General features: G+C 43.0%; 1 protein-coding gene across 2 annotated transcripts in view; it reads left to right on the forward strand.

Annotated features, from left to right (window-relative positions):
* Positions 1 to 364: 364 nt before the first annotated feature.
* The window catches only part of SLC9A7 (solute carrier family 9 member A7), a 68,990-nt gene continuing 44,710 nt past the window's right edge, over positions 365 to 24,644 (forward strand). The window contains exon 1 of one of the 2 annotated variants that reach the window (XM_071418242.1): positions 365 to 772. In XM_071418242.1, the coding sequence (XP_071274343.1) occupies positions 505 to 772 (268 nt within the window). In that variant the 5' untranslated portion in view covers positions 365 to 504. The remainder of the gene's footprint in view (positions 773 to 24,644) is intronic. The other variant, XM_071418243.1, reaches the window with a different exon arrangement.

Genomic DNA, 24,644 nt, shown 5'->3' on the forward strand with positions numbered 1-24,644 from the left:
CTGGCCCAGTCCGAGCCGGGCCATGGGCAGGGCGGGCTCTGGGGTGATGATTTCCAGCACGGCCCCGGTGTGAGAGCCGCTCACAGGTTTGCCCTGCACCGCGGGGAGGGAGAGCGGCACCGGCACCGCCGCTCTGCCCACGGCACCGGGGCGGCTCCTGGAGCTCCCGGAGCAGAGCCAGCCCCGCGGGGGCGGGGGGAAACCTCGCCCACCCCGACACCTCCGCCGGGCGGGGCTGGCCGGGCCGGGCACGGGGAGAGCAGCGGCACCGCGTCTTCACGGCGGAGCAGCGTTCGCCGCCCGGCGGGGCTGCGCCTTTAAGGGGCCGGGGGAGGCGGTGGCGGCGGGCGGGCTCCTGCGCGCCGGGGCCGCTCCCTCCCGCCCTCCTTCTTTCCCTTCCCCGCTCCCTCCCCCGCCGGCCGGCAGGGCGGGCGGTGGGCAGTGCCCGAGGGCCGCCGCCGCGGGAGGGGGACGGGGCGCCGCGGCATCCCGGCTCCCGCAGCCATGGCCGGGCCCCTGCGCCGCCGGCTCCCGCTGCTCCCGCTGCTCCTGCTGGCGGCCGGGGGGCTGCGAGCGGCGGAGCGGAGCGGCGGCAGCAGCAGCGCCATGGAGGAGCTCGCCACCGAGAAGGAGGCGGAGGAGAGCCACCGGCAGGACAGCGTGAGCCTGCTCACCTTCATCCTGCTCCTCACCCTCACCATCCTCACCATCTGGCTCTTCAAGCACCGGCGCGTCCGCTTTCTTCACGAGACCGGCCTGGCCATGATCTACGGTGAGTCCCGCCGGGGCCGCGGCACCGCCCGCGCCTCAGCGCCGGGGTCAGCCCCGGCAGGTGCCGGGAGAGGCGGGGGGCGGCGGAGGGCCCGGCACCGGCCGCGCCCCTCCGTGCCGCCGGAGCAGCACCGAGCCGCGGCGGCGGGCGGGCGGCAGCGCCCGGTAGGCCAAGCCCCGGGCAGGGGGAGCCCCTCGCCGCAGAGCCCGACCGTCTCCGCCAGTGCTCCTGGATCCTCTCCCCTCACCGGTGCCTTTCCTGGGGTTGGGGACAGAAGGACACTGAGGGGGAGGCGCGGACCGCAGCCTCCCGTGCAGCAGCGGAGCGGTGTCCGGCGGGAAGGTGCGCCCCGCCGCCGTGGCCGTGCTGCCGGGGACGGCGCTCCGGTGGCCCTCCCGCCGCAGAAAGGCAGCTCGCCGGCCGTACTTCCAGCAGCATGGAGTGCCGAGCCGTGCAGGTCGTGGCAGAGATGATTTTGGAAAGCGCCATCGCGCTGCCCTCGCCGCGCTGTGGCCGCACCACGCGGAAAGGAGCGTGTGTAGCCTCCGGGTTTGCTCCCTGGCTGTCGGCGCGCTGCTGTCACCGGCGGTCCGCGTTTGCGGATCCCGACTGACCGCAGTGACACTGAGCAGACACCCTGACACTGGCTGCGGCTCATCCCGAGCCCCCTGGTGGAACGGGGGCTCTACCGAGTTGAGTTCGCCCACTCCGGGCCCCTCTTCTCGGTGGACGTGAGTAAAGGGACGGTAAATCCCTCAGGAGAAGAAGCTGTGTGTCTCCCCTGCGTTTGTGGGGCTGATGGCCCGGAGGAGCTGGGCTTTGCAGGATGGTGTTCATGGTGCCGGTCTGCTCCCCCTGGTGCTGTCAGTGCCTGGCACAGAGCAGAGGTGAGCCTGAGCTGGGGACGCAGAGCCCTTGCTCCGCGGGGAACTCCGCGGCTGTGCTCGGTGCGCAGTTCACCACGCAGAGCACAGTGGGCTGCGGTGAAGAGCAGCCATCCATTTGAAAAATTATTTGTCTGCTGGTGATTGGCTGCTGCCATAAGCTCCGGGGGCACTTCTTCTCCTTCACCAGAGGAATCTGTTCCTGCTGAGCTGTGTGAAGCACCTGCCCGATGTTGGTCGGGATAAGCATATTGAGGGTAACCACACATGAGAAATTCAGCACTCGAGGGGAGGGGGAAAGTGAAGCATTTCCTCCCCGATGAGTACTACTGCTCTTGAGAGCTATGTGATTGCTTGCAAAGCAGTGGAATTTTCCTCTGCTGATGCTTCCCTTAAACCATCCCAATTTGCTCTTAGTCACTGATCTCTTTGCTGCACTGCTGTGTACTTCACGTATGCTCATTGCTGAAAACTGACAAATTAACAGCTGGACACATAAGTAAGTTATGCACTGGCATGATAATGCTTAGCAGCTGAAAAGTGCCCAGGAGACAGTAGATTAACTGTGTGTATTGATCGGAAAAGAGACAGGGTAAGGTGGTATTGAAGATGTTTAGGTATTACCCTAGTGTTGTCACCTTTGGAAAGTTCATTTATTATGTTTTTATGATCACTTTAGTGGCTTAGTTTATGCTGAAAATCTTGTGTATGTGGGTGTGCTAATGCACGCAGTACAAGTGTCAGGGCATCAAGGGCATTTGGGTATGTGTTTTGATGAGCTGCGTGGGAAATGAGAAATTGTTCAGCTGGAGAGATTCTGCCTCTCATTAAACTCAAATTAGTTTGCTCTAACATGCAGTTCATGATCTGTGAAAGGGTTGTCAGGTTCCCATTTGATGTGCAAATGATGAAATTTCGTCTTAGGAAAAGCACTATCTTTTTCAGCCCCACTGGCAGCATCCATAAAAGAATAATTGGCTCAAACTGTTACATTTTCTAGGTGTGCCCTCACTTAAATAATTTTACTTTCATAGATTGTTCCCTAGTATACTTGCCTTCTAAATGAGTCCCCTTATTATATCAAAATACATGCTGTTCTCCCTCCCAAACAAACTGACTCTTGCCTTTTCATGGCAAACATCCTAGGAAGCATGTTTAGTATGTTCAGTTCCTACCTAATGTGGTTAACCTCCATGCTGGTAAAGTTCTGCTGAGACCTGGCTTCACTTTAACGTTTCACAGACTCTCTATGTGTGCTCTAGCACATGGAACATTGCAGCAAGTGCTGAAGTAACTTTGTTATACTTTTGCTAACTGGGCTTAAATCTCCTCTTCCTTCCTTGTTGTTTAAAAGACAGCAGTTAAACTGATAGATGGGTTTCAATTTTGCTGATAACTTGCTATCTGAGAAATGCACTTTTAAAAAAGTTGTATATCTGTTTAAAGTGCATACATTTGATCACTCTGCCTTAAACACAAAATCATAAGGCAACATGTCAAAGAAAGAGTTTGTAGTCCTTAAAGCACACATATCTATTAGTGCTAAATAGAATTGAATTCTAGCATTAAAACTGTAACAAGGGTGCTGCTCTGTGGAAGTTAAATAATAGCGAGTGTCAGCTGCCCCAGCAACAGTATTGCTAACATAGCTAATGCAAGTTATTACAGAACAATTTAAAAAAATCTGACACAACCCAAGCAAACAGCAATCCACAACAGAGAAATAAGGGAATTGAAACTTTGCTGACACATGTGTTTCAGCTAGAGATAGTGATCATGGTGCTTGCTGTTCTTAGTGTTGGTCTGAGCTGGAGGATAAAGTATTCCAACATGTTTTTCCTGAAGAGGTTTGGTAGTGACTTTGTTTTGCAGGCTTCTTGGTTCTCTACCAAGAAACATCACCAAGTAGTAGGAGCAACAGGACATGGACCATGCACCTGGACAGCTCAGGTGGACTTAAGGGTGGGAGGTGATGGTGGGCTCTTGTTATCCTGCTCCTTAGGAAGCAGCCACCTGGATAAGTAGATGTCTCCTGCAGAAGCAGTGGCATCACTGCCACTAGGCAATTACTTTGTCCCTTTTCAGAAGTGGAAATTCAGGCAACAGGCCACCCATGAATCAGCATAGGTGTCAGTCCTATAAGGTACCTTCTTGTCTGTGGGCCACACATGCTAGTGCTGCAGATGAAAGTAAAAGCAAACTGGACTAGGGTACAGTGAAAGAAAAACAGTATATGAAGAGGAACATGGTACTGCTGTTACCTTTTGTGGAAAACAAATGAGACAGAAGCTGTAAATCTTCAGGATAAAAACATTATATCTATTCTGCAATACTCTGTATCAGACTAAGTTTCTGTATCCACAGAGTAGATACAGAAAAGGTCTATTTTTATCTCATCTGGCTGCAGTGCTCTCTGTTAGAATTCTAGTATCTATCTACACATGCTAGAGATGACCTAACTCATCTCCACTGCCAGCAAAATAATGTCAGTCTTGGTTTTTAATAAGCCACTTTGACATAAGCCTCCTAATACTAGATTGAGGATCATAACTGAGCATCCAGTTTTGAGAACATTATCCTTTCTCTGGCAACCTGCTTGTTCTTCCTGAATATTATTTTAAATCACTTTGTTACAGGCTTTTAAAGTGAGTCTTGCTCAGCTTTTTGACTGCTCAGTATGTTTTAATTGTAATTCAAATCTTTTCTCTAAGTTTGCTTTATGGCATGTGGCTGGGTAGAAAAATTATAAATTCTTCTTTTGAGAGAAATTTAGGAGAAACATTATATAGCTTTTATCAACCTGCATGTATTTCAGATCTGGTCTTTAGGCAGGGTGGTTGGATAACTTATAATTGCTGGTGTTTCTGAAATATCTTTGGAGTACAATCTACAGTCCCCAGGGCAGTGATTTTGGGTTTCTTTATTTGTTTCTGTGGGTTGGGGTGTTGTTGTTTCTGTGGGTTTGGGGGTTTTGTTAATTTGTTTCTATAAGGATAGTATATTTAATTAAGATAAATTAGTTCATTTTTGTTTGTTAACTTCATCTTCATAGGAAGTTCTGTCAAATCACCAGCAGAATGCCCTCTGATCATGACATAAGCCAAAGAAGAGAGAAATGGCAACTTGGATTTCTTTTGCTTGAGGAAGCCTTTGGTGACACACCTGGCTGTTAAAGTTGGTACTGCTCTGCAGCACTGTGTGATTGTAGGAACCACACAAAGGCTGAAGGGGGAAGGTTGTCCTCTGCACATCCTGTAATTCTCATCTAACTTAGAAAGTCATCCCAAACAGATGCCAGGTCTGTAGTACTGCAGAGCTTACACACCTGCCTGCCTTCTGCTCCTGTGTGAGTGCTCTGGTTGTGTTGGCTGCAGTGTGCTGAGCTGAGGGGAGGTAACCTGATGTCTGCTGCGCCAGCTTGTTGTCAGAGTGAGGTGGTTCCATGGTTGGTTCATGTTGCACATGTCTGGGCCCTGTAGGAGCTGGAGGTTTTCCTTTGTCCACTTCAGAAAATTTCTTTTGGAACCACTTCCAGCTTTTCTTTGCTGCTTTGCAGTAGAAATATGTCTCTGAACAGGTCTGCCAATGATTCTTCCTGAAAGAACACAAGGACTGAACTGGTCTGTAGATGCAGAGCATCTGCAGCTACTCTAGTAACTTCTGCTCTTGGTGCAGATGAGAAAACAGAAAAGGAGATGGTGAGGGATTCTATAAAAGCTATCAAGTCCAACAGGATGCCCAGAGTTACTTCTCAGGTGTTGATGGTGTCCCCATCTCAGTGTTTCTTTACTTAGTCTTTAGGGGTCTAGGTTTTTGGCAAGAGGTTGATGAGTAAGAGACCTGGGTTCTCAGCTGTCTCCTTTATGTTTGGTAAAGTAGGCCTTTGCTTTAAGGATGGTGAGAGAAAGCTGAAAGGGAAAGTTTCTTTGGCTGTGTTAACAAAAATATGCGTGGCAACTACTGTGTAATCTTATCTGTGGATTTCACAATACTACATTGTAAATTTTATGTAAAGAACTGTAACTGGTCATTCAAACAGAATGAACAATTCAGATATTGTTTTTTTAGAAATTTAATTTTAAAATACTGTGCTGAATAGAAGTGGTTGTAGATGTGTATGTGTGTGTGATTCCTTTGCAGTGCATCTTTAATAACCCTTCTCAATTCCTGTGCTATAGAAAGATTGGAACACCTGAACACTGAAATTGCCTTCACCCAAAGTAATTATCCATACATCAGGAAGTGCTTCTGTGTCACCTGTGCAGGCAGTCCTGGGCACCACTTAGGAGTATATGTGCAACCTGTGAAACACCTTTATGAAGTACTGAGTGTCCTAGGCTCACTAACAGAGTGACGAGAGAGAGCTCTAGACCTCTGCTCTGTGTGCTCCCAGCACACAAGTGGAAGCAGATGTAAGCCTTGCCTCTGATTTACCCAAACTGTCCCTTGTCAAGGCTTTGGCCTGGACTCCAAGCCAGGATGGTTTCCTGCAGTGCATGGAGATAGCTCTGCAAGCAGTGATGGGAAGGCTCAATTCCCTGTGACAGAAAATTGTCATGGTTCAGCTAGCCATGATCCTCTTATATCCTCAGTCTCTTTGTGGGTGCATAGCAGCCCTTTCCCCCACTCCTTCCTTCTGAAAGTTGGGCTCCCCTTACCTATTGGCTCTGCAGAGTAGTTGAAAACATCTTAGAGAGTAGGGTGAAACCTTTTCCTGTTTCTGCTAGGGAGCTATTCCCACCCAACCATGATGTCCATTAGGCAGAGGTGGCAGCTTCACCCTCAACTGATTTAGAAACAAGATATCTGAAGCAGGAACCTCAATTCCACCATTATTAAAAGAAAAAAATGTTAGAGGACACAGTTTGCATTCTAGAACTATGTCTCTTGGCCTGTTAGGGGCCAGAAGTAAAAATATTTTGCAGCTTCTCTCTAGGTCTTTAACAGGTGTTGTGTACCATGGATGTTCTCTCCTTGCCTATGTGCTGATGCTCTGAGTCCAGCACTGGGCTGTGAACTGTTCCTGTGTGTTTGAGACAGCCTCAGTATTTAACTCAAGTCTGTTGTTTCCATGCTGACAGCCAGAAATACCAGCTTGTAGACTTTTTTTTTCCCCCAACACAGAGTACTTATTTGTGACTCAGGATTAAAGCTTTATCCCCGTTAAATACTGAATATAGCCTTTCTTGCCCTGCTTTACACTGAGTGGTGTCTACATTGAAAGAATGTGATACATGCAATTTTTTTAGAGGAGTGTTTTATGTTGAAGGGTTTTTTACTATTGTTGTAAAGAATACACAGTCATTCTCAGCAGTTCAGATCTTTTTGCCTACCAGACATAAGTAATTTAGCTAAAATGCACTGATTTTTTCTCCCCTATTAAAAAGCACTTCAGCCTGCAATTAACCAAGTGTGAAGGGAGAAAAGCAAAATTGTGGGAAACTGTTGGTTTGGGGTTTTTTTCCATGTCCTGAAATCAGACAAATCACTTTTCTTCAGAAGTACTTAAAGAGTTTATGGTGGAAGAAACTGTTGGGGTTTTTTTCTTTTACTGGGGGGAAAGAGTTGAAGGCTCTCTCTGAATTGAAGTTGAGATGAGCTCTGCTTTCAGCCAGAGGAGGTGTGTGGTTTCTTGTGCTTTCTTTAGGCTTTGGTATTCCATGTTGTTTTTCAAAGGAATACCAAAGGAAGCTGACATGGCTGGAAGCTCTTCATTTCTCCAGATGCAGATGTATGTGTGAGTGGTACATGGAGAAAGCTCACACCCTCTCCTGGCAGAGCTCTGGTGGGTCAGCACTGCTGCCAGGGGTGTCTGTGGGCTTGGCTACACTGCTGTGCCTGATGGCTCAGCAATGGGGTGGAGCTGCTGCCACGGAGGGTCCTGGCCCTAATTCCACCCTGGTGGGACTTGTGGGTTCGCTGTAGCCTGGGCGACTTCTCCACAGCAGCCACTTTCTCTGTTTGTAGCTTTTTTCAAAGTGCCCCTTCCTTGTCAAAATAGATATGTAGGAGGTGGTTTTAAAGGCAGCTAAAGCCACCAGAGTACCTGTTGCATATTTTAAGTGTATTTGAATGTGTTACTGATTCGTCTTCTGTTACCCTGTAAGCTCATTGGAGAGGGGAGTTTGAGCAGCAGACCTGTGGGTCTTGGTGTGCTGGATTTGTGGAAATGTTTAAATAAAGTGGTCTGCTTATTCAGAATGCCATGCCTTTCCATAGCTGTCTTCACTTCTTACTTAGACTTAAAAAAATTAAGCTAGGATTGAGGAGATTTTTTTTTTTAACTAAGTTTGACATGTTCACCTGCTATTTTATTATAAAACTGGGGGACTCTTCCTAGCAATAAAAGGGATGGAAACAAAGGAACATGCTATAAAAGGATTCTAAAATGCAATTAACTTGTCTGTGCATAAGATGTCAGTTTTTAATGTGCTGGCTGTTTATGGAAGTGTGGTGTGTGCACCTGCATTTCTTGCCATCAGTACCCAGGTGAAGAGAAAGCTGCTCATGAGGCTTGGTGTCACCTATGTGTGAGAGTCTTCCCTGTGTCAGCAGGGCATGCCATGACCATGAGCAGTGCCAACACACTGGGAATGGAGTTATTGCTTCTGAGACTCAGAGGCTGTTCCATTAATTCCAGAGCTGGATTCAATATGAAAACTGCTGTTAACCTTTGCCATTGCTTTGAATATGAGATACTAACAGAAAGATGTTGTAACTGATGATAGTTTAAAAATAGCGAGTGACCCACATGGACATGACTGGCTTATGGTTTTTACTCAGAATCCATTCAAATGAATGCTATTGCTTCCACACTAATTCTAAGAAATTACTTCCCCCACACATGCACTTCTTAGCACCTGACATCAAGTCCCTCAGTAGTGAAAGGGAACCTGCATTTTAAGTGTCATGTACCTCTCTGCCGTTGTTTTATTGCTGCACAATTCTTCCTATTTCTCATTCCTTTGTGGCAGTCTTCATTGTACTTACTGATTGTGTAATGACCTTTCTCCTGAAAAGATTTTCCTCATCCATGAGAAAACTTGACTGTTCTTCTTAAAATGACTGTTCTTCTTAAAGTGCCTTCTTAGTGAGTGAATTCCAACTTATTTTAATTGGCTTTTGGCCTTGCTGTGTAATTGATGCTTTAGAAGTTAGGCTCCCTAGAAGAGTTCAAAGTGGCAAACACAGAGGGCTCCCTGGCTAGCTGGAGGAAAGGGTATTCACAGGAGAATTGAAGCAGTGACTGGAGTTGGCATCACTGGCTACACTGCAGTTTTGCACTCTGGAAAATACAGGAAAAAATATGGAAAAAGAAAACTGATGTAAAGGTTTATTTCTGTTGGGGAAGTGCCACCCCATTCTTTCTCCTGGGTTATCTTTGATATTTTAGTTGCTTATTATGTAATGTTATATATTAAGAGAAGAGGAGGCTGGCTGTAAGTGACCTTCCACAGACATGCCTGGCAGGTTTGGCTGTAGCATCCTCTCCTGGCTCACAAAATTCAAGCGGGCACTTCTGCTTGTTTGGTTTGTCTTGAAGATTTTTACTTTGAGAGGCATCTTTATACTCTGCACAGCATAAAGGGTGTGGCTTTGTCATACCTATCTGCAGTACTAGTGTCTTACAGGGAATATATTCCCATTAGACATGGGTTACAGTGAATTATTCTTGGAAGAAGATGGGTATTTTGAAGATGTGTTGGTGTGTGTGAAATAACCTTAATGCTGGAATAGAATTTTACACAGACAACTGAGTGTCAGGACACTGTTTCAGGCTAACCTTTATTGCTTTTGATCTCTCACAGCAGTATGTCTGACTTGGCAAAAATTTGCTTATGAAGTTGATTTTTATATCTAGAGACTCTTAACCTTCTTTCAAGCATGTTCACTCATGGTAAAGCAATGTGTGTATACACACACACACAAGCACACACACACAATCTCTTTCTGATTATCTTTTACAGAGATACATAGATATAAAATGCATCTTTTCCTCAGCTCTATGTGACTTGAGAGTTAGTGAGTGATTTCCTAATGATAGTCTGCTTGTTAAGCTGCAGTAATAAAATACAGCGTACTCTCTGATTATATATGTGCCTGCACGAAACAGAGAAATGTCAACATAGATATCTTGGTGATACTTAGTACTTGATTATGTCCCCCATTTCCTCAGGGAGCCATGAAAAGGGGTTATTGCTTTTGCTGGCAAATGCTTGAGTCTACTTGTTTCAACATTTTCATTTTTTGATCCTAATGGTTTTGGGATCTCTTCCAAAGTATAAAAGATGGGACAGTTACTTTTTTTTTTTTGTTCTCTGTACTTCAAACACAAATATCTAACCTCATTGCATCAGGTGCTTATGATGCTAGCTAGTGTTTTGTCAATCCTAATCGCATATAGGGGAACTTTTGCATTATCTTTTCTTCATACATATGATATAGCCCCTCTTTTAAAGGCTGGGGCAGGAGGTGTAGGCATGATCTACTCTGCATTTATGATCACTTTATCCTTAGCCTGTGAAAGCTAAAGCCCCCCATCAGGGTCTCAATCTTCTAGATACGGCTTAAACTTATAGTTATGTTCTTAAAACAAATACCAGACAACCCTAGAGATTGTCTTTACCTCTCTGGTACCAGGCCACAAGTTGTTTTTCTGCATTAGGTGCTCCCACCACAGCCCTAAGAGAAGGTTGAGACTCCCACAGTTTTTGGAGCATAATGTCTATAGAATTTTTTTAGCCTCCTTTTGCTCTTCTTCCTTCATTTGCATGATGATGACACATAAGCCTTGCTCTCCAATGGTTCCTGTGGGTATTACAATTGTCATGTGTTTTAGCTCTCTGAGAAATTTTATGCTGACTGCCTGTTTTTTGTGGGAATCTCCTAACACTCTTCCCTTGTTACTTCATTTCTCTCCATGATGCAATAAAATAGTTTATTTTAAAGCTGACAGCCTCAATTCCTCTCCATACATCAGACCTATTTTTTTTTCCCCTTTCTAAACTAAAAACCTTTGCTCACTTCTCTGCCTCATGGGAATGTGAGGATTGGCTCAATATTAGAATGGCTGAAATACCTTGTCATTTTTGTCTTCCTCCTGCTACCACAGTCTTCCTCACTGAGACTGGTTCCCCTGACCACTAATGAAACTATCTGTGCCTTGTCTTCACCTGTAAGCTGCTTAAGCTGTGGAAGATATTTCAAGGTAACATGTGAGTAAGACATGAATTCCTATGTCTCTCTACATATCTACAGTCCAGGCTTTCACTTCAACATCGGCTCCTTTGATGTTCTGGTTTTCAAGGCACAGGAGAATTTTGTTCAGATTAAACTTTTGCTGTCTGTGTTATAAGAAATTTTTTTCCCTGACCCTCTCTTGCTTTGTTTCTGTGTTCTCAGTTGTCCGCAGTAAAGTGAAAGATCAAGATGCCAGTATCTCTAGGACCATTTAATCATAACAAGAATCAAACTAACGTTTTTTAACTTGCTAATAGACTGTGTCAAGACCAAAACCTAGTTTTTAGCCCTTATACTTTAAAAAAAGGCTTAAAGTTTGCCTCATGAGCAATGTATGGATTTGACAGCTGTGAGAAGAAAGCTTGGACCATTGAGACTATTTACCACCAGGATTATGTTATAGAATTCTTCTTGAACAGTAAGCAAGGAAATTTGAGTTAATTTGTAACATTTATAATAAGTAACATGTTTATAACAAGTTTGTAAAAAAAGCAGTCTTTCAGTAAGTTAAACCTTCCAAGACCCTCAGAAGACTTAAATGCAGGAAAGGGCAATGCATAAGAACAATAATTGGAGCTTTTGTCAATGTGCCAGAATCCCAGTGATGCAACACGTGCATGGCATTTTTGATCCTTGAACAGATCACATTTGACCCATGTGTGTGCACCCACACACAACATGCACACCTCAGAGCTGAATTGCTCACTTTCCAGAATAGCCTGTTCTTGTGTAATACCCTGTCTGAGCACAGAGACAGACTTCTGATGCTGCACTTGATTGGAAACAGTATTTCTTTGTATTTGATTTAGTATAGGAAATATACCATTTTACATGTAGATATGGTGGGGTTTTTTTAATAACACCAGAAAAACATTTCTACTGAAACTTAGATTCATCATTCTGTTGTCCTGATACATAAACTGAGTGTATGTTGTGTGGAGAATATAAAAAGTCTGTGAATCATATACTGAGATAAATATATGCCTGTGGAAAGCTGATACACCTGAAGTTAATAGTTAGGTGCACTCCTAAATTTAACTGCTCTTACTGTAGGTGGTTTTCCTGTTACATTGTATTTGCCTTACTGGTTGAGAGGATTGGGAGAACAGCTTGTTGACAAATGCAGATTTATGGGAAGTTCCTGTTCAAACAGGGGCCTTCTGAGGTTTGGAGGCAGTGAACTGGTGCAAGCAGGAAGGTCTTCTGGAGCTGTTAAAAAGGTTTGGGAAGATATTACTGATTTCTGTTAGCAGCAGTTTGCCAGAGGTCCTTTCCATACTGCTGGGCTTCAAAGCTAAGGAAAATAAATTTGAAAACAGTATTGTATGTTTAAAATGTCTGTAATGTCTGGAACAAAGCTGGTTTTCCTACTGTAACTTGAACTGACCAAGTTTCTTGGACCAGGAGTTACTACTACTGGGATGTCACATTTGCAGGACATGTTCTGTTAGGCAAGTGGTTGTATTGGCCAGGAAAGTTTATCTATGATTTAGGATTTGATGGGCTTGAGAATCAAGCAGCCTTGTTGTAAGCTTCAGTGAGCAGGAGGTCAGCCAGAACTGAAGAAGTCACCTAACCTGGCCAGAAGGAGTTGCAGAACAGATTCCTGCAGCAAAAGGTACCCCAAGGAGAAATACTTGTCTGAATTGTGTCTGCAGAGAGATGAAGGCAGAGGATTCAGACTTATTGAAATGGCCTGAGATGCTGACTATGGAAAGACAGAAATATTGGGGGTGATATGAATTTCTTTTAAGGGTAGCAAATCAATGGTTGAAAAACTAGCCTTCTGCGAAGAAGAAAAATATTCTGATTTACTAGTCTAGTTTTCCTTGCTATATTCCTGTGCTATTTGTTTGACCTTTCTATTTAGTCTGTGGGTCACAGTCCAGTAACCTCAAATCTTTGAGATAATAAATAGGAAGTCCTGAAAAAGAACACTTTCTCTTAGGAACTTAATGAAGGAGGAGAGTCCTGGCTGTGAGTGGGGTTAGGCTGTTGAGGTAAATAGTGACAAAGGTTTTCAGAAGTCAATGTCAGTTGCACCATCTCTGAACCACCACAAGTAAATTGCTCAGCCCTTAAAAAATATTTTTAGTCACCTGTTTATGTTGCTGCTTTTTTTTCTTTGTATTCCTCATTGCTTGGTACACCTACAGGAACAGTATGATAGCAGGGAGTAGGGGAATAGTTGGGCTAATGCTGCTTATCAGCCTGAAGCTGGAACCCAGGTTTTATCACTGCCTGTTTATATGGGATGGAGAAAAAAAAGTATGCATATTTACAGCTCCATGAGAAGTATCCAAGCATTGTAAAACATTTTCATTTTAATTTTTGCCTCTTAAAGATGGAAAATAATACTAGGTCTGAAGTGCAACAGGAAAGGTTTGCTCAAGGTACCTTGGGAAACTGACTGCTGAATCAGACCATGAGCTGTGATTCTGTCCTTGCTCAGAGATTTCCGTCAGTGCTGCCTTCACAGTTCCAGGAAAAGCGGAACCTCTGCTCTGAAGCAGTTGATGCTGTGCATGCTCTTTGCTTTTGCAATGATCACCCAGAGCCCCAGCTAAACATGGTCTGACTCTGTATATCTAACTGTGCCTGCCACACATCCCTGTTCCTCCTGTGTTACAGCAATGCAAAGCGGGCAGGCTGCCACCTCTCTTACAGGAGATGGGTGAATTAGAGACTGGGGGGTGCTGGAGTGCCCATGGATCTTAACCCAGCTCAGAGGAGTGGAGGGACTTCTTGTGGCCTTTTCTTTCTAGTCAACTATTATAAAAAGAGTATTTTTTTTTTTTCCCGAGGGTGTCTGAGTATTGGTAAAACAACGAATGGGGGGTTTCCTGCCTTGTGGGGTTTTGGTGTTTTCCACAAACATATTGGCCATTGTGTGCATTACTCATGTTGCAAGATCCTCTCAGTCCTTTATTTCCATTTGATTTGGTGCAATTTTTAGTTACTGTTGTGGCAGAAGGATTGTGGCACACCTTGTTAACTTTGAGTTGAATTTAATGGCAAGTTTTCCACTTAGACTGCTGGACAATATGATCTTTTACTCAAAGAGTAATTGAAACTAAATCCAGTCCTCAAAGCAAATACTTTAGTAGTGACCAGTCATTATGCAGGATAATGAATATGTGAATTTTATATCTGTAGTGACATTGTCTGCCAATTTTTTTTTTAATTGTTATGTTTGTGGCCTACAATTTGGCGGCCTGACACTGAGTTTTCCCAATGATCTGGCAGTTCAGTCTGTCCAGCATTTAGCACGAGCAATTGGGCACACCTTTTGTCAGTGCTTTGCTATTGTAACAAATATGACAGTTTCTCCTGCACCCATCTGGGTCTCATAGCCTGAAACGTTTTGGTAACAATGATAATGCTGTGCTTATCCCCAAAGTTCTGTTGTTCCTTTTGAAATATTACAGCTATTTATTTCAGAAGAATATGGCAGGCTGAAGAGTCTTACTTGCTTTCTCAGGATAATTAGCTCAAATTAATCCCAAAACTGGTTCTCTATGCCTGAGTCTAACAGCCAGGTAAAACTTCACTGTAAGGAGCAGTTATTCAATTTGATTTCCCATTTATTGTTACTTAACCTGCTCATATTTCATAATAATTCCTCTTTCTTAAACTGATACAGCCTGTTAAAAGAAAAAAAAAATCTTTTTACTGGGTTACATTTTCAATTGTGTAATTTATTTTTAGAAATTGGGAGAGATTTTTTCTTTTTAATTTCTGTTGGGCTCTAGCAAAAGCACTGTGAAGCTGGTTTGCCTGCTGTTGAGGAAAGGGTCACTGAAGCAGTAATTCTCTTGAGGTCCTTGGAATGAATAGGCATTGCAGCAATAATTTTTCTTCTCTCAATAACTATTTTAACTGCTGCAGCTTCAGAACACATCAGGACCTGACATGGACATACTTTTGTACAGAAGCAGCAGAAAGCTTTACAATACCTTTTACAATTGCAACAATGTTTCAGCCTATTTGTAACATCTTTTTATTTTTGTCATTCCTTCTTTCCGTGAGTTACTGATCCCTAAATAAAAAGGAATGGGGAAAGGTAGCCCTTCTGCATATTTGAGAGGGAAGGTACTGTGAAAAACTTATTCATACAGAAGCACATGTGATTTCTGAAATAGAACATTTAAATGATGCAGTGCTTCATAAACCATTTTTACTCAATTCCCACCATTTTCCTGCTTTGTTTGTAGTGTGTATGTTTTCTAGCTGACCATTGTACAGATCAACAAATCTTCAGTGCATGCTCTGAAAGCTTGGATTTTCTTTGGATTGATTTTCATTATGGCCCTATTGCCATTCTTTACAATCTGAAGAAAGCCTGCATTCATAAGGATTACTGCATCTGCAAAGGATGAAGAATAAGTAGGAATGATGAACTCCAGCAGCCATGAATGGGCAGATTGTCCTGGGCATTTATTCAGTTGTCAGTATATTGTGGAGTATTTGGGCTGAAAAAAATGTTAGCATTGGGTAACATACTCTTTTTATTAAAAGCACAGTAGAGTACTCAGAGATGGTGTATAGTCCAAGACACACTAGCACAGCACATGCTGTCTTTCTTCCTAAGTGTGATTGATTTGTTTATTTCTCACTGAAAGCTTGTAATTTTGGATTTTAATTCTACTTTCCATTGCTAGCTGTGCTTATCTTATCAGACAAGTCTTATCAAAAGGTGCTTACAATTCTGAGTGGGATGCTGCACTGTGTTATGCCAGGAGCACTGAACAAGGAACACTCTGCTGTGCTGGCTGAAGATCAGAGTTGATTCTGGAGGCTGAAATGTTCCCTGTGTTTCTCAAATATAAATAGTACTGTGACCAAGAGTGGGTGCCTTCATATTCCAATATGCCCTTGATGGGGTAGGTGTTGGTAAATGCAGATTTTTTTCCATGATGTTTGGATAAAGCACTTTAGCAGTTCTATCCTCAGTGATAACCATCAAGAGATGTTAATCAGGAGTAAATGGCCACTGGGCAGTTGCTGTACCTTCAGGCGGCATACAGCACTTCCCAGTGCTCCATTAGTGGAGCAGCTTAGGAATATCTCATGCTAACAACCTGGTTCAACTACAACCAACACTTCAAACAGATAAAACATGGGAAGCTAGTACAATGTAATTTAAAACAGAGAATTACATTGAAATTGTTTTGTAAGTGTTTTGGAGGGTATGTGTGAGTAGGGTGTCTGGTACAGGCATGTCTTGACTGCCTGAGGCTTCTGATTCCATTGGCAGTAGCTGGTTTAGCAACAGCACAAACCAAATATATGAAATAAAAATACAGCATTTCATTGAGTGTCATTTATGGCAAACAATATTAATATTCTGGTCTGAAGAAGGTTTTCTTGCCTTTGAATCTCTTCTGGTTGAGTCAACAAGCAAATATAGCCAGACTTTGATACAGCTACTGAAGTGGTGAATGCTAGTGCTGCTTTTTGAAGACAATTTTCTCTGAACAGTGTTTTGCTACTGGTAGTTTGTTACTGACAACTCTTGCATGAAGGCCTTTGAACAGCAAACTAAGGGCTTGAAAATAGCAGCTATTTCAGAGAGATGGAGAGGACAGGAAGCAAGCAACGGGAAAAGTTGTTCCCTTGATGAAGACACAGTGCTATAGAAGCCACTTAGGTGCATATTTTGAACACTGTTTTCTTTAGCTTTTCAGTGAAATTATTTTGTCTGTACTTGCCATCTTTAGGATCTTTGCTAGTGTTAGACTTGAGCATGCAGTGGTGTGCTTTTTTGCAGTTCTCTGCTGATGTACGTGTGTTCCCTGATTTGACAGGTAATGGTGTGACTGCATTTCCTGACATCAGGACACCTGTGATTATTGCTCAGAGATGTTGTTAATTGAATATTTGCACTTCTGTAGACATCAGTTGCCCAGCTGTTATCTGTCAGGCTGGATTTATATTACTATAGCCATGTCACTGATAAAATTTTTTTCATGTTCCTACTTGATGATTTTGACAGGTCACACTGAAGGAACTGGACTGTATAGTATGTTTGTGTGAACCAGCTTCCATGTTACTTCTGGCACAGAAAATTGAATAACAATGTCCAATATTACTATATCCCAGATTCATCTGGACTCCTAGGATATTTCACCAGGTCTCTGGATACTGCAAAAAGAATGACTGTCATATTCATACTCTGAAAGTGTACCAGATCAACCTGTCCACTGCTTCTGCCCATTCTAAGGAAATGAACCACTGTGTTCCACTGTGCCTCGCCTGTGCTGTAGCTGCACTAGTCCAACTTGCTCTTTTCTTAGACTGAAGGATATTGTGTTTCCAGCAGCAGTGAGGAACAGCTCCTAGATACTGTTGGAGATAGTGTATCCAAAACAGCAAATCACCTCCAACAGTTGACTTGAAAGGCCTACTTTACTCATGGTGTCTCTGTTTCTTCTAGCAGAGAGCTTGAATGTGGTATATCAAGCTATTATCATGGAACATGTTTCTGTAAAGTTTTCTTCCTTCTATTCTTTGGGAATGTGATGGCTACTCCCAAGGTTCACATGATCACCAAACCCTGAGATGCATTTGCAGAGCAGTGCTATGGCTTCATCTTGCAGGGGAGGAGCTGTGGCAAGGAACAAAACCTAAAGCATTCACTGCAGCTTGCAGCTGCTCCTTTCTGATGCCTGCAATTGGGAATTTCTTTTCTTATGCTCCCACATATGGTCTCATGTATCAGTGAAACATGATATGGTCTCATGTATCAGTGAAACGTGGAAAGCCCCACTACTCTTCTCAACCAAAGCCCTAAATACTTATTTGTTCAAGAATGCCAGGTCATGCCCCTGGTGAAAAGGGACTTGTGGTTGTTGGCATCACTTGGTAACTCTTATAGGCTCAAGACTGGAATCTAACTCAGCAGACAGCATGGCTTTGCTTCAAGGCTTTGTCACTCTTGGAAGAGACCCACCTTGCTGATATCCTGAACAAATTTCAACAAACTGGACGTGATCCTAGGGCTCAGCAGCCTCCTGTGAGGTGTAGCAAGGCTAATCTTAGAGTAAATCCAAGGCATGTGTTGGAATGAGGCTGGGTTTTGTGTTTTAGCTGTCTAACCCAGCACAGTGTTCTCATGTTCTGCCTGCTGATTTCTGGGAGTGGAGAGCAATTTTCTAAAGCAAACTGAAATTAAGTTTATTGTGCTGCTTGTGCAGAGTGGAATGCTTCAGTTTGCTTTAGAAAATTGTGTTCTGCAGAGAAACATAGTGTTGGAGTTAAGATGAAGCAATGATACCAGTGATGGAGGGAAAAGAAAAGCCAGGGGATGCAGCTCCTTGCAGTTTTGGTTACATCTTCTTTGCACTTTGCTTCTTGGGAAGTGTTTTTGTCTTTGCATTGTTAGTCAGTTTGTCATCACCCAGCTCTTTTCCTTGCTCTCTGAGCTATGTCACAGTGGCCTCCCTGCCCCAGCATCTGTGGGTCTTCTGCTGTCCTGGGAATCAGGGCTGTAGTTTTGATCAAGGTAGATGTGGAAGCCTAGCGAAATGTACAGCTAAATATAACTGTTTCTAATCTTTCATAATTTATGGCAGAATTGTTATGGAAGCCTCTTTGGAAATATTCATAACTTTATTTGGATTTTTTTATTCCTAGTGTAGTAAGTGATTCTTTTAACAGCTGAAATAACTGTTCTTACTATTGCTATTTTTTTTTTTGGTTTGTTTTTATTTAAGAAGTCTTGACTTTTTTTTTTGTTTTAATCCCCCTTAAAAATCTTTTATGGAGGTCTCAAGTTAATCTTTTACAGTAAATTTATTTTAAAGCACAGGCATCAGTGAGGATACGGCTTAAATGTAGCAAGATAGAATTATACAAATTTTATTTGATAGAACTTGCCTTGCTTTTATGAGATATTTCCTCAGAAACTGGAACTGTGAAATGTTGATCTAACAGAAATATTTTCTACTCCTTGTCTGGAAAAAACATCAAATTACTTTTTATGTAATTATGTCTTTTGCAAAATCTCCAGCAATATTAGATGAGGATACCACAGTGACTGCTCAGCCTGCCAGTATTGGATTGCAAAGTCTTGACTCTTGTTGACATCTCTGCAATTTGTCTGGCCTTAATATTTAATAAGCCTCATACTCTGCAACCTCAGAGTGAGAGCAGTTCTTTTAAAAACCACCTTTTACTTTTGTCAGAGTTCTTACCAGACTCTTTCAAGTTAGGGGTGTGCTTCCATGTGTGATGGGTAGAGCACCCATCAGTTTTATGCCTCCATGCTCCTGTTGTATGAAATTAAGGAGTTTGCAGAAAGAATACTTTGTATAGCACATCAGGGCCTTGGGTTTGCTCAGTGGGGACTGTGGCAAGGCTCAAGTTGCCTTTTTAGGAGGATGAGTATTAGGAGTGCCCAGGTGGTGCTGCAGCCTGCATGTTCTGGTTGTCCACTTGTTACTGAATGGTTCACTGGGACCCAGATTTTCCACAGGGAACAGAGGAGATGAATGAGAGGGGCAACCCATATCTGTCAGTGAAATGGTAACAGTGAAAGCAGCAGATGTTCCAGAAAGTCTGCTGATGTGCTAGGGAAAAGCAGCTGAGCCTGCTCCATAAAGACAAGTTTTTGTGTGTGTCTCTAGAAAAAGCCATGGAGAATCTTAGAGAAATATAGTCTGAATAAACTTTCATTCCAAACTTCTGATTTGAACTCTGTTTTCATCTTTGTACACACAGGAGTCAGTTTTTAGGATTGCTAATGCTAAAATCCTGCCAGTTGGGCTTGTCATAGTGGAAAGTGTTCATCCCTTGCATTGTGCACTCCAAATTTGCTAGCTTGAGTTGGAGGCTGTCTTTGAAACTACTGCCTCTCCCAGTTTTTGGACAGTCTAAGTGAAGAATCTGACTTCCTTCATTCTGCAAACCCTTAGCCAGTAGAAAGTAATGCACAAATCTAAAAGTATTTGTCAATAAATGGGTGTGTTTCACCAAGGCAATCCATGCTATAGGTGACCACATTTTGAATTACTTTTGTGTAAGAAGCTGTGTAGCTGAAATTGAAAAGATCTATTATGTGATTTGGGAGTTTTCTAAAACTCTTCCAAAACATCTCAGTCTTTAAACCTAGGAAGTGGCTTTTTCTAGGACTCAAAAGTGGTTTTAGCAAGTAACATTCAGCTGACATCTAAGGGGAAAAAAGCAATTTATCTTTTTTTTTTTTTTTTCTTTTCTTTTTTTCCTGGAGGCTTGAGCAAATTTTTGGCCATTTCTTTTTCTCTGTAGTTATGACAGTTTCAAGTTGCAAATGTTTTGTCCTAGTAGGTTTTTAAACTGTGAAGCGGAGCTTGAACTTTTAGATTTGTTTGTCAGACTTAAGTCAGTCCTAACTCTTCAACACTTTAATTTGTTTTGTTTGCAGCTGTGTACTTTTCTTTTTTCCCCACCCATCGTGATGAACAGCATGGAAGATAAATGTGTGGGAGCTGCTGCAAACTGCTAATGGCTTTTAAAAGGCAAATCATTAAATCAGAACTCTCTTCAAGTGCACCAGGGACTTTGTGTCTGAAAAAAATGAACTTCATTTAAAGCACATCTGTAGCTTTTTTAACATGAATTGCACAAAAGACATTCAGTTTCTGCCTATGAGGTGTATATGAACTCAACTCCAATACTTTGAGACATGAAAACGTTTCTTCTGAGGTGTAAAAGGTATCATGTTGTGCTGAAAATGCTGTGTTGGACTCGAAGCCTCAAGCAGTGGGTTGAAAGGAAAAGTTATTTATCTTCTGACTTGGTGCTTTGAGCAGCAATGGGAGATAGGGAAAATCCTGGGCTGGTTTCTCTTTGTTTTAATGCTTGGAAGAGGAAGAGATGAGAGCTGTGTTTCCTGCTGGCTCTGGCCAAGTGCCATTCACCACTTCTGGTGGCTTCCCTAAATGTCAAGGTATACAGAGGGCTGGTACCAAACCAGAGCTTGGTGGAGGCAAAATAGGAGTAGCAATGAGCTGCCCTAGATCCTTTACCTCCACTGGAGTAAATCTGAGGTCTTTATGTGTTAGCTACTGGTCAAGCTTTTGTGCTGTGAGGATATTAATGAGTGCCATACCCTGCCATTTAACCTGCAAATTCACATGGTAGAAAATCTTGGAATAAGTACTTTTAAAAGAGGTTTCAAGAGGAGTTTCTCCAAGTCTCTAATTAGTCATCTGTCTCTTAACCATGCTGTCCAAAAGCAGCAGTACTAGCACATAACTTTTAAAAACAAAAGTCCAGTTGCATGCTTGCCGAGGTAGCTCTTTCCTTGAGCAGTGTTGATGGATATAGATTGTCTCAGCACTTAGGGCAGGGTGGAGCAACCTTTAATCTATAGATACCATTGTTCTTTGGGGTTTTTTGTTGGTTTTTTTTTTCTGTTAGTTTCAACTACTTATCTGATACCAGGGCCCTAGCAGGCACATTGCTATTAAATGAGGTGCTTTTTCTGTGGTTTGGGATGGCTGTTGCAAGCTGGACAAAACGCATTATAAAATATTACATGTTGCTGTCACTGGCACTTGTATTAGTTTGTCATGCAGTTTTCTTAGTCTTTGGATAAGTGAAATTGAATAGAAGCCAGAATTAGCTGATACTGCCCTTGATTTGAAAAATCTAAATGGAAAATGGAAAAAAAAGCCTGTGAAGGTTTCATCTGAACAGTGATGTGGCAGGCTCCTTAAACTCACGTATGCAAAAAGGGTCAAGGATGTGCATGGTGAGCAGCAGTGCTTGGTTTCATGGCCTGCTGCTGTCTGTCCTTCATTGTGAGCATGGCTGTGTGTCCACCCTGTCCTCTAGTTTTATGTCAAGGGGGAGTTGTTCATACTTCTGGTGGCAAATGTATAAATTCCTCAGTTTTTATTAAATAAATGGGTTTTTATAAGTATCATGTGCAGTTAATTATCTAAAGAGCAAGTTGACTCAAGCAATTTTTCAACTGAACTGCTTAGATACAGTTTTATCGATGAAAATGGATATTTTTGAATTCATATAAATCATGTCATGAGAAAAAAAATTAGGGAATTTTGGAGGAGATTCTGGCGATGCTTATCTGAAACAGCCCTGAAAGTGCCGTGGTGTGAAAAAAGTGAAATGAAGATCCTTCTTCTGGCTTGGTATCTTCCTGAGAGGGTACTCCTCTACCTTGGGATGCAAGAATTGCTTTATAGTGACTGTTTTGCAAATGTCCAAACCCACAATTTTAGTGTAGGGCTGGAAGCTGTTGTGTTGAAACTGTGGGAAAACCTGCTGTCTTAACAGAATTTCTGAGTGTTTTTTATGTTTGCTCTTGAGCTTGTTCAAGAAAATATACGGGGAGAAAAATGAATGGCCAAAAGACAGCATAAATAAAAAATAGGGTTTACACACTTAAAATGGGTTGTTTAAGAGGAAGCTCATGGGGTGCATGATGGTTCTGCTCATGTAGGTGGGATCAGCATATGGAAGGGAGTTTTATTCCTTACCTTTTTCTGTCCTGCCACGGGGTCTTGCACCAAAACCCTGTGGTGTCAGTAGCTGCCCTGGAGGTCAGTGGGTCAGATTATTACATGTAGCAGCAATTGGCTGCTCTTCATCTCCGGTAAATCTGATTTAATTAGCCCTCATCTGGCACCTTTTGCCTAGGACGAAACATGAAATGAGAGGTTCCCATCCACTTCTGTGCCACCAATGAGAAATGCTGGTGTTAGAGTTGAGGCATGCAGAGAGGAGATGAAATGGGTGATTGCTCAGGCACCTTGTTGGTACCACTGGGGCTAAAAAAGATGTAAGGGATGGGGATGGCAGAAATGCCAGGCTGCAGCAGCACCTGAGGTCTGCTGGGAGCAGGCAAGGAGGCATCAGTGTGTAGTGGGAGCAGAGCAAGCAGTTAGTGGCTAGGAACTGTAGGGTGAGCTCAGCTGGAAAAAGGTAAAGCTTGTGCCAATTTAGGAGGAAAGAAGGGTGGTAATGAGCTGTGTAGGAGGCTGGGAATTGCAGCTGTGGGACCTCTGGACAATGTGCTTTTTGTAAGCAGGCTGAGCTTTTGGATGGCTTTTTTTTGGTTACAGCTCAAAGTGCATTCTTTCTTCTTCTCCAGTTCATGGGAATCAGTCAGGAAGGCAGAAGTGCTGTGAAACTGTTCATGCACTGCAGGCTGTGGCAGAAGTCATTTGCTGACTTCTGCAGCTGGTACTAAAAAAACTGCTTCAATTTTGAACTACATATGAAAACAAGTAATAGTAGATTCCTTTGCTCATCTGGACACTGTCCATAAGGTCCTAGAAGACGATTTGCCAGCTTTTTTTGGTTAAAGCAGATATAGTGGGATGGATGTTAGAACAGCTGTCCAGTGGGATTGACAGTTGTGGTGTAGTTGTGAGAAGGCCATGGTCAATGAAGTGCCTGTGCTCAGAGCAGTCACCCAGAAAGGAGAAACAGGAAACATGTGGCTTCTTGGTCTGCTTTGGGACATATCTGTAAGGAGCAGGTTGCTTTTATGAGATGGGGTAGATGTTCTGTTGGACTGTGTGTGTTTGGATGCTGTAATAACAAGGCTTCTATGGTCAGACATAATGATCACAGAAAGCCAGAGTTGTCATCTTGCTGCTATTTCTGTCTTCTGGGTCAGTACATTTCTCTGCAAGCCACAAACCATTTTATCTACAAGTGCTGGTTGCTTTTCTGCCCACAGCTACAGAACATGGGGCTTGCCTCAGCAAAAAATTGTTTTCCTGAAAATTCAGCCAACTTGAAACGTTTGTCCCCTCTCCATGTAGAAGGTTGTGTTGTTAGTAATTGGAATGGGCTTGCTGCAAAAAGATCTTTGGGAAGAGAAGTACTGGAATGTTTTCAGTTGTCTCAAGGAGAACTTTTCTGGTACAGGTTTTATTTCATTCACCTTGCTCAAATTTCTTTTTGTCCTTTTCCTCCTAAGACTTTGTTTTGGCCCCTATCCTTATCAGAAGTTCCCAGAAATGGTTTTTAGGATGAAAGCTTCCACACATATCTGTTACTTTCTACAAATGAGTAAAGGCCTGAGGAGGCAATGTCAAAATGTTCCTAGTAAAAAACCAGACCTATCTACACTCCTTGTAGCTATTGTGGGATCTCTGAACCCAAAACTGTAGCAAGAGGGATGCAGTTCCTGCCCCTTCCCTTCCTCCTTGCCCTAAGTCAAACCTTCAAAATTAAATGACAGTGTCAGGAAAGAGATTGTTGCTGCTTAATGAGTTTCAATTGGGTTACAGATTGAAGCCTGACTCCTTGCAATGACAGATTAATAACTCCTTCTGCTGAAGCTTTAGGAGGGGTGATAATTATTTTCTGGGCTTTTTTTTTTTTTTTTTTTTAGAGTGGAAGGCTCATTTCTTGCTAGTGCCTGAGCCAGGTGCTATTACTGTAAATCTTTTCGTAACAAAAGACTTGACATTATTATTTTTCAGATTCTGATGAACTTGCAGCCTCCTGTTTGAGATATGTTGAGTGTTCTAACATGCAAATGGAAGAAAAAGCAGTAACAGAACACAAGGATTAAATAGAAAGCTTTCTGTTATAAACCATAAAACCAGCTGCTGGTCCTGCTGCTCTTCTTGGTGCCTGCCAGCATGGTCACTGATGTGCCTGGGGGGAAGAATCTTGGTGTTTGGGCTTTTACTCATCTGGCTTAGAAGTCTGCATTGAAAGAAATGCTTCAGCTCTGCTGCAGCTGCAGGGGACTGGGACCAGTTGCAGTTGGCACTCTGTTAGGG

This window comes from Agelaius tricolor, unplaced genomic scaffold (genome assembly GCF_023055355.1).
Source record: "Agelaius tricolor isolate 1412-34295 unplaced genomic scaffold, bAgeTri1.0.p SCAF_79, whole genome shotgun sequence".
In the NCBI taxonomy this organism is placed as follows: domain Eukaryota; kingdom Metazoa; phylum Chordata; class Aves; order Passeriformes; family Icteridae; genus Agelaius; species Agelaius tricolor.